Source organism: Neomonachus schauinslandi, chromosome 11 (assembly GCF_002201575.2).
Source record: "Neomonachus schauinslandi chromosome 11, ASM220157v2, whole genome shotgun sequence".
In the NCBI taxonomy this organism is placed as follows: Eukaryota; Metazoa; Chordata; class Mammalia; order Carnivora; family Phocidae; genus Neomonachus; species Neomonachus schauinslandi.
This window is the reverse complement of record NC_058413.1, coordinates 100106164-100115808: the sequence shown is the minus strand read 5'-3', so window position 1 is coordinate 100115808 and position 9645 is coordinate 100106164. Positions and strand designations below refer to the sequence as shown.

At 42.2% G+C, this 9645-nt stretch overlaps 1 protein-coding gene across 2 annotated transcripts; it reads left to right on the top strand.

Annotated features, from left to right (window-relative positions):
- The first annotated feature begins 354 nt into the window (after positions 1-354).
- LOC110586342 (ribosomal biogenesis factor-like) lies at positions 355-665 on the top strand. Of its 2 annotated transcripts, XM_021696545.1 has the most exons (2): positions 355-485; positions 591-665. In XM_021696545.1, exons 1-2 carry the CDS (start codon positions 363-365, stop codon positions 663-665), a joined length of 198 nt encoding a protein of 65 aa, XP_021552220.1. In that variant the 5' UTR covers positions 355-362. The 2 variants fall into 2 exon arrangements, with proteins under 2 accessions (XP_021552220.1, XP_021552219.1); XM_021696544.1 differs by having other exon boundaries at positions 355-665.
- Positions 666-9645: the final 8980 nt, after the last annotated feature.

The window sequence follows — 9645 nt, the reverse complement described above, 5'->3', positions numbered from 1 at the left end:
CATGCAGTGTTTCCTGGAAAGACTCAGAACCAAACCCTCTGGCGCAACCTCCCCCTGGACACCAATACACAACCTCCAAGCGCTGAGATAAGGTCCGTAACTGGTACCCTAGAGTCTGCATGCAATCAAGAAGTGTTACAGACCGCTGCGCTCCCCTTTTACTGATTCACTGCCCTAACGTTCCTTTAAAAATATCTTTGGGCCAGGCAGAAACCTCGGAGTTGGTTTTTGGATAAGAGTCTGCCTTTCTCCCCGGGTGGCTGGCCTCCTGCGTAAAGCTCATCTTTTCCAATCAAAACTCATCTCTTGAGGTAGATGGCGTCACCCGGAGCATGAGTTGCTGCACAAGGGTGTTGAAGACAATGGCCAAAAACAAACTAAGAGGGCAGAAGTCCAGGAATGTATTTCATATAGCCAGCCAAAAAAACTTTAAGTCTAAAAACAAAGCAAAACCAGTTACCACTAATCTTAAGAAGATAAACATTGTGAATGATGAAAAAGTTAACAGGATGAATAAAGCTTCTGTAGATATACAAAAGGAACTTGCCCATTTCTCAAAAGGCCTTTCCCTTGAACCTTTGCAGAAACAGCTGATTCCTCAGCAGTGTCATGAAAACGAACCAGTTGATGTTGATGAATCGACAAGATTAATGGTTCAGTTGTAATACATCAAATACCCCAAAAAGACCAACGAATTAAATGTTTTATACAAAAAACAAACAAACAAACTCATTTCTTGAGTATTGGCTTTTCGTGCCACAGGCAGCTGAACTTGGGTTTTTCGGTAACATTGGGGTAATAATGAAAAGATATAGCACGTGTTAAGCACGTGGCATGTGAGTACCTGGCATCATACTGATTAACTTCCCTCATTTTCCAACATCCTCAAGATAAAGAATTTGGAGGGGGTAGTAACATTCTGACAAATAACACGGTGGCTTCTTGAGGTATGGTCCAAGACTGCTTCCACTGCAAAATACACAGAAGCGATCACACACTCGCCCTCAGTTCTTGGCTGCCATGCAGTGAGATGCTGTAGTCCGAGTGGGATCTCATCAATGAGAACATCAGAGGGACAGACTGCTGGTAATGAAGTTACTCCCGCACTTACTCTAAACTATAACATGCCAACCTGGAGAAGAGAATGGAACGTGCTAATTAATTTGTTTATTTAGAAAATAAAATAATAAATACATTAAAAAAATTTTTTTAATTTTTTTTTATTCTTATGTTAATCCCCATACATTACATCATTAGTTTTAGATGAAGTGTTCCATGATTCATTGTTTGTGCATAACACCCAGTGCTCCATGCAGAATGTGCCCTCCTCAATACCCACCACCAGGCTAACCCATCCTCCCACCCCCCTCCCCTCTAGAACCCTCAGTTTGTTTTTCAGAGTCCATCGTCTCTCATGGTTCGTCTACCCCTCCGATTTCCCCCACTTCATTCTTCCCCTCCCGCTACCTTCTTCTTCTTCTTTTTTTTTTTTCCTTAACATATATTGCATTATTTGTTTCAGAGGTACAGATCTGAGATTCAACAGTCTTGCACAATTCACAGCGCTTACCAGAGCACATACCCTCCCCAGTGTCTATCACCCAGTCACCCCATCCCTCCCCCCCCACCCCCCCACTCCAGCAACCCTCAGTTTGTTTCCTGCAATTAAGAATTCCTCATATCAGTGAGATCATATGATACATGTCTTTCTCTGTTTGACTTATTTCACTCAACATAATACCCTCCAGTTCCATCCACGTCGTTGCAAATGGCAAGATGTCATTCCTTTTGATGGCTGCATAATATTCCATTGTATATATATACCACTTCTTCTTTATCCATTCATCTGTCGATGCACATCTTGGCTCTTTCCACAGTTTGGCTATTGTGGACATTGCTGCTATAAACATCGGGGTGCACGTACCCCTTCGGATCCCTACTTTTGTATCTTTGGGGTAAATACCCAGTAGTGCAATTGCTGGATCATATGGTAGTTCTATTTTCAACTTTTTGAGGAACCTCCATACTGTTTTCCAGAGTGGCTGCACCAGCTTGCATTCCCACCAACAGTGTAGGAGGGTTCCCCTTTCTCCGCATTCCCGCCAGCATCTGTCGTTTCCTGACTTGTTAATTTTAGCCATTCTGACTGGTGTGAGGTGGTATCTCATTGACGTTTTGATTTGGATTTCCCTGATGCCGAGCGATATTGAGCACTTTTTCATGTGTCTGTTGGCCATTTGGATGTCTTCTTTGGAAAAATGTCTGTTCATGTCTTCTGCCCATTTCTTGATTGGATTCTTTGTTCTTTGGGTGTTGAGTTTGATGAGTTCTTTATAGATTTTGGATACTAGCCCTTTATCTGATATGTCATTTGCAAATATCTTCTCCCATTCTGTTGGTTGTCTTTTGGTTTTGTTGTCTGTTTCCTTTGCTTTGCAAAAGCTTTTTATCTTGATGAAGTCCCAATAGTTCATTTTTGCCCTTGCTTCCCTTGCCTTTGGCGATGTTTCTAGGAAGAAGTTGCTTCGGCTGAGGTTGAAGAGGTTGCTGCCCGTGTTCTCCTTTAGGATTTTGATGGACTCCTGTCTCACGTTGAGGTCTTTCAACCATTTTGAGTCTATTTTTGTGTGTGGTGTAAGGAAATGGTCCAGTTTCATTCTTCTGCATGTGGCTATCCAATTTTCCCAACACCATTTGTTGAAGAGACTGTCTTTATTCCATTGGACATTCTTTCCTGCTTTGTCAAAGATGAGTTGACCATAGAGTTGAGGGTCCATTTCTGGGCTCTCTATTCTGTTCCATTGATCTATGTGTCTGTTTTTGTGCCAGTACCATGCTGTCTTGATGATGACAGCTTTGTAATAGAGCTGGAAGTCCGGAATTGTGATGCCGCCGGCTTTGCTTTTCTTTTTCAACATTCCTCTGGCTATGCGGGGTCTTTTCTGGTTCCATACAAATTTTAGGATGATTTGTTCCATTTCTTTGAAAAAAGTGGATGGTATTTTGATGGGGATTGCATTGAATGTGTAGATTGCTCTAGGTAGCATTGACATCTTCACAATATTTGTTCTTCCAATCCATGAGCATAGAACGTTTTTCCATTTCTTTGTGTCTTCCTCAATTTCTTTCATGAGTATTTTATAGTTTTCTGAGTACAGATCCTTTGTCTCTTTGGTTAGATTTATTCCTAGGTATCTTATGGTTTTGGGTGCAATTGTAAATGGGATCGACTCCTTAATTTCTCTTTCTTCTGTCTTGTTGTTGGTGTATAGGAATGCCACTGACTTCTGTGCATTGATTTTATATCCTGCCACTTGACTGAATTCCTGTATGAGTTCTAGCAGTTTTGGGGTGGAGTCTTTTGGGTTTTCCACATAAAGTATCATATCATCTGCAAAGAGTGAGAGTTTGACTTCTTCTTTGCCAATTTGGATGCCTTTGATTTCTTTTTGTTGTCTGATTGCTGTGGCTAGGACTTCCAATACTATGTTGAATAGCAGTGGTGATAGTGGACACCCCTGCCGTGTTCCTGACCTTAGGGGGAAAGCTCTCAGTTTTTCCCCATTGAGAATGATATTCGCTGTAGGTTTTTCATAGATGGCTTTTATGATATTGAGGTATGTACCCTCTATGCCTATACTCTGAAGAGTTTTGATCAAGAAAGGATGCTGTACTTTGTCAAATGCTTTTTCTGCATCTATTGAGAGGATCATATGATTCTTGTTCTTTCTTTTGTTAATGTATTGTATCACATTGATTGATTTGCGGATGTTGAACCAACCTTGCAGCCCAGGGATAAATCCCACTTGGTCATGGTGAATAATCCTTGTAATGTACTGTTGGATCCTATTGGCTAGTATTTTGGTGAGAATTTTTGCATCCATGTTCATCAGGGATATTGGTCTGTAATTCTCCTTTTTGATGGGGTCTTTGTCTGGTTTTGGGATCAAGGTAATGCTGGCCTCATAAAATGAGTTTGGAAGTTTTCCTTCCATTTCTATTTTTTGGAACAGTTTCAGAAGAATAGGTATTAATTCTTCTTGAAATGTTTGGTAGAATTCCCCTGGGAAGCCATCTGGCCCTGGGCTTTTGTTTGTTGGGAGATTTTTGATGACTGCTTCAATTTCCGTAGTGGTTATAGGTCTGTTCAGGTTTTCTATTTCATCCTGGTTCAGTTTTGGTAGTTGATACATCTCTAGGAATGCATCCATTTCTTCCAGGTTATCTAATTTGCTGGCATAGAGTTGCTCATAATATGTTCTTATAATTGTTTGTATTTCTTTGGTGTTGGTTGTGATCTCTCCTCTTTCATTCATGATTTTGTTGATTTGGGTCATTTCTCTTTTCTTTTTGATAAGTCTGGCCAGGGGTTTATCAATCTTGTTAATTCTTTCAAAGAACCAGCTCCTAGTTTCGTTGATCTGTTCTACTGTTCTTTTAGTTTCTATTTCATTGATTTCTGCTCTGATCTTTATTATTTCTCTTCTCCTGCTGGGTTTAGGCTTTATTTGCTGTTCTTTCTCCAGCTCCTTTAGGTGTAGGGTTAGGTTGTGTACTTGAGACCTTTCTTGCTTCTTGAGAAAGGCTTGTATTGCTATATACTTTCCTCTTAGGACTGCCTTTGCTGCATCCCAAAGATTTTGAATAGTTGTGTTTTCATTTTCATTGGTTTCCATGTATTTTTTTAATTCTTCTTTAATTTCCTGGTTGACCCATTCATTCTTCAGTAGGATGCTCTTTAGCCTCCATGTATTTGAGTTCTTTCCGACTTTCCTCTTGTGATTGAGTTCTAGTTTCAAAGCATTGTGGTCTGAAAATAGGCAGGGAATGATTCCAATCTTTTGGTACCGGTTGAGACCTGATTTATGACCTAGGATGTGATCTATTCTGGAGAATGTTCCATGGGCACTAGAGAAGAATGTGTATTCCGTTGCTTTGGGGTGGAATGTTCTGAATATGTCATGGTAAATGGTTTTCCACCCCCTCACTTTCAATCTGGGGGTGTCTTTGGTTCTAAAATGAGTCTCTTGCAGACAGCATATCGATGGGTCTTGTTTTTTAATCCAGTCTGATAGCCTGTGGCTTTTGATTGGGGCATTTAGCCCATTTACATTCAGGGTAACTATTGAAAGATAGGAATTTAGTGCCATTGTATTGCCTGTAAGGTGACTGTTACCGTATATTGTCTGTGTTCCTTTCTGGTCTATATTGCTTTTAGGCTCTCTCTTTGCTTAGAGGACCCCTTTCAAGATTTCCTGTAGGGCTGGTTTTGTGTTTGCAAATTCCTTTAGTTTTTGTTTGTCCTGGAAGCTTTTTATCTCTCCTTCAATTTTCAATGACAGCCTAGCTGGATAGAGTATTCTTGGCTGCATAGTTTTCTCATTTAGTGCTCTGAATATATCCTGCCAGTCCTTTCTGGCCTGCCAGGTCTCTGTGGATAGGTCTGTTGCCAATCTAATGTTTCTACCCTTGTAGGTTACATATCTCTTCTCCCGAGCTGCTTTCAGGATTTTCTCTTTGTCTATGAGACTCATAAGTTTTACTATTAGATGTCGGGGTGTTGACCTATTTTTATTGATTTTGAGAGGGGTTCTCTGTGCTTCCTGGATTTTCATGCCTGTTTCCTTTCCCAAATTAGGGAAGTTCTCTGCTATAATTTGCTCCAATATACCTTCTGCCCCTCTCTCTCTTTCTTCTTCTTCTGGGATCCCAATTATTCTAATGTTGTTTCGTCTTATGGTATCGCTTCTCTCTCGAATTCTGCCCTCGTGATCCAGTAGTTGTTTATCTCTCTTTTTCTCAGCTTCTTTATTTTCCATCATTTCATCTTCTATATTACTGATTCTCTCTTCTGCCTCATTTATTCTAGCAGTTAGCGCCCCCATTTTTGATTGCACCTCATTAATAGCCTTTTTGATTTCTACTTGGTTGGATTTTAGTTCTTTTACTTCTCCAGAAAGGGTTTCTCTAATAACTTCCATATTTTTTTCAAGCCCAGCTAGTATCTTTAAAGTGATGATTCTGAACTCTAGATCTGACATCGTACTAATGTCCGTATTGAGTAGGTCCCTGGCAGTCAGTACTACCTCTTGTTCTTTTTGTTGAGGTGATTTTTTCCGTCTTGTCATTTTGTGCAGAGGAGAATAGATTAATGAGAGAACAAAATGCTAGCAGAGTGACAACGTCCCCAGAAAATATACTCTAAACAAATCAGAAAAGACTTGAAGCAGTGGGAAAAGAAAGGGAAAGAGAAAAAAAGGAAAAGAAAAAGATAAAGATAAAAACAAAAACAAACAAAACAAAACAACAACAACAACAACAACGAAAACCCAGAATGTGATCAAATATGATCAGGCTGGTATATAGATCAGTGCCACACACTAGATTTGGGGTGTATTTTGGTCTTTTAGAAGAAAGTGCCTCCCAAAATTTTAAAGAAAGAAAAACTTATATATGTACAAAAATAAGGGTTGATATGATGAAGGGATGGAATATGACTGTAAAGATGGAAATTATAAAAAATTTTATAAAAGGAATTGATAAGAAGTTGTTTGAAAAAAAGAAAGAAGAGGATTTAAAAAAAGAAAAAAAAGGGAGAGGATGTGATCAGGCAGGGGAATAGAAAACACCATATACTAGAGATTTAGGGTATATTTTAATCTGTTAGAAGAAACTATCTCAAAATTTTAAAGAGAGAACAACTTATATATATAAGCCAAAAATACAGGTAACTACTATGAAGGGATAGAATATGACTCTAAAAATGAAAAATAAAAATGTTTTTTTTAAAAAAAGGGATTGATAAGATGTTGGTTGAAAAAGGGAAAAAGAAAAATTCAAAAAGAAAAAAAAAGAAAAAAAGACAGTTAAAAAAAAAATTAACTTTGAAAGACTAAAGAATCATGGTAAAAAAGCCATGAATTCTATGTGCAGTAGTCCCCTAGTGCTGGAGTTCTGCCGTTCTCATTGATGGGTAAACTTGGCCTTGGCTGGCTGTTCTCGCTGATCTTCTGGGGAGGGGCCTGTTGCCGTGGTTTCCAAATGTCTCTGCTGGAGGCGGAATTGCCCCGCCCTTGCCCCCTCCCGGCTAAGTAATCTGCTTGGGTTTGCTCTCCGGGGCTTTTGTTCCCTGCGAGCTTTCCGTACAGCTTTGGAGGCGGAGAGTGAAAATGGCGGCCTCCCAATCTCCGCCCCGGAGGAGCCGAGAACTCGGGGCCCCGCTTCTAAGTGAGCCCCCAGAGAAAAGCCGTCAGTCACTCCCGTCTCCCCGGTCTTCGGCCGCACTCCGTGCTCACCCGGCTTGTGACCGCGTGTTTCTATCTCTGGCACCCGACCCCGGGTGGAGTCTCCAAACCCAGCAGATCCCTGCAGCGCACTCCCGCGCGGCTCCTCCCGGGGAGGAAGGTGAGTCTCCCCGGATCTGCCGCTTGTTGGGTCCCTGCTGGAGGAGCAGGGGCCCGACTGTGCCGCGGATCACGGTTTATGGCAACCCCGAGCTGAGAGCCCGCGCCTGGGCTCCGCCTCTGCAGCTGGCTTCCCTGCTCCGATACCTGGGAGCTCCGCCACACTCAGGCACCCCCGGTCTTTCTGTGACCCGTGGGTCCTGAGACCACACTGTCCCGGAGGGTTCCACCCCCCGCTTAGCCACCAGAGTGACGTCCCTCAGCGGAGCAGACTTTTAAAAGTTCCGATTTTGTGCTCCGTGGTTCTATCACTTGCCAGAAGCGGCCGCCGGAGGCCCCTCCCCCGCCGTCTCTCCTCCCGAATATCGCCTCGGATTCACTTCTCCGCACGTCCTACCTTCCAGAAAGTGGTCGCTTTTCTGATGAGAGAGTTGTTGCTCTTCTTTTCTTCGATCTCCTGTTGAGTTTGTAGGTGTTCAGAATGGTTTGATCCCTATCCAGCTGAATTCCTGAGAGGAGACGAAATCCAGGTCTCCTACTCCTCCGCCATCTTGCTCCGCTCTACATTAAAAATTTTTTTTTAAACTTCTAAATAACTCTATTGGAACTTTCTTAAATCGGCGTGCACTTGAATTTTCATTGGGTCTGGTCTTTAAGGTAAACTATGTGATTCCCAACGGGCCAATATTTGGCACCGATTTGGGCCACTTCACTACATTTTTTGACTAAAGAAGATATCAATGTCGAAAGGAGGGACAAAATATGAACAGGAGTACATGAGTGAGATAGGATGTGTCTTAGTCTGTAAGCTAAATTATACCTTCAAAATATACAATCTTTTGAAAGAGAAAGTTTTATTAAATTTAAAAAAAATTTTTTTTAAAGATTTTATTTATTTATTTGAGACAGAGAGAATGAGATACAGAGAGCACGAGAGGGAGGAGGGTCAGAGGGAGAAGCAGACCCCCCGCTGAGCAGGGAGCCCGATGTGGGACTCGATCCCGGGACTCCAGGATCATGACCTGAGCCGAAGGCAGTCGCCTAACCGACTGAGCCACCCAGGCGTCCCCTTAAATTTTTTAAATAAAGTTTTAATTAGGTTTTATGATCCGTAGAGCAAAACCTGAAATAGTCCTATGTATCATGTGGTAATTCCCCGTCCGACATCTGTGTGTTGTAAAATAGCCTTTGAATTTGCTCACTAGGGAAGGGGCTCTGTGTTTGAAGCAGGAACTCTCCCGAGACTCCCAGCCTCCCTGAAATGACTTGCCACATTTTGCATGCATACCACTCTGTGTTTTGTTTTGTTTTTTTTCCTGGGTAGATTGTCAGTCTCTTTCAGCAGACTCGCAAAGGGGTTCTTGACCCCTGTAAGTCACAAAGCCTATGGTTTGGAGATTGTGCACTGCCATGAAGCCTTGTTGCCACAGCTAGACCAGCCATCAGCTCCACGTGTTCCCACGGTTATGTTCTCGTTTCTGCTCTTCTACCCGCCCCAGGAGATGGTGACTGAGCATCTTCTGTCAGAGAAGGTACAGGTCACCAAACCTCCCCAACGCACTGAGCTAACCCTCTCCTCCCAGAAAGACGTCTCCTCCGGATGCCAGGAGGCGTCAACCAGAGGCGTTGTATTTGTCAACAGACTGAGCGCTGGTTCCCTTTCAGGCACTCTTCTCTGATCACAGATTTTGTCTCATTTGATCCTCACTATAACTCCATGGGGTAGCTATTTTTATAACCATTTTACAGAGGAAGCAACTAAGTCTCAACATGGTTGTTAACTTGACCAAGTTTGTACACCTGGTCCATTCAACAGGAAATGATTAAAGAGTATTTAAGTTGGAGAGTTATATGATGAGATTTATATTCTTTTTTTTTTTTTAAAGATTTTATTTATTTATTTTAGAGAGAGAGAATGAGAGACAGCATGAGGGGGAGGAGGGTCAGAGGGAGAAGCAGACTCCCCGCCGAGCAGGGAGCCCGATGCGGGACTCGATCCCGGGACCCCAGGATCACGACCTGAGCCGAAGGCAGTCGCTTAACCAACTGAGCCACCCAGGCGCCCTGATGAGATTTATATTCTTAAAAGATGGCTGCTATCTGTGTGGAAAATGGGTTGGAGAGGCACAAGGGTAGGACTAGAGAGGACAGCTTAGAGGCTGTTGTAGTACAGTTATGAGGCTTGGACTGGAGTGATAACAGAAGACAAAGTCAAAGCAGAGATGAGGTAGACTAGACTTGG

What these genes read in the sequence shown, in the direction of transcription:
- LOC110586342 (XM_021696544.1), top strand. Translation starts at nt 363, where the DNA reads ATGGCCAAAAACAAACTAAGAGGGCAGAAGTCCAGGAATGTATTTCAT.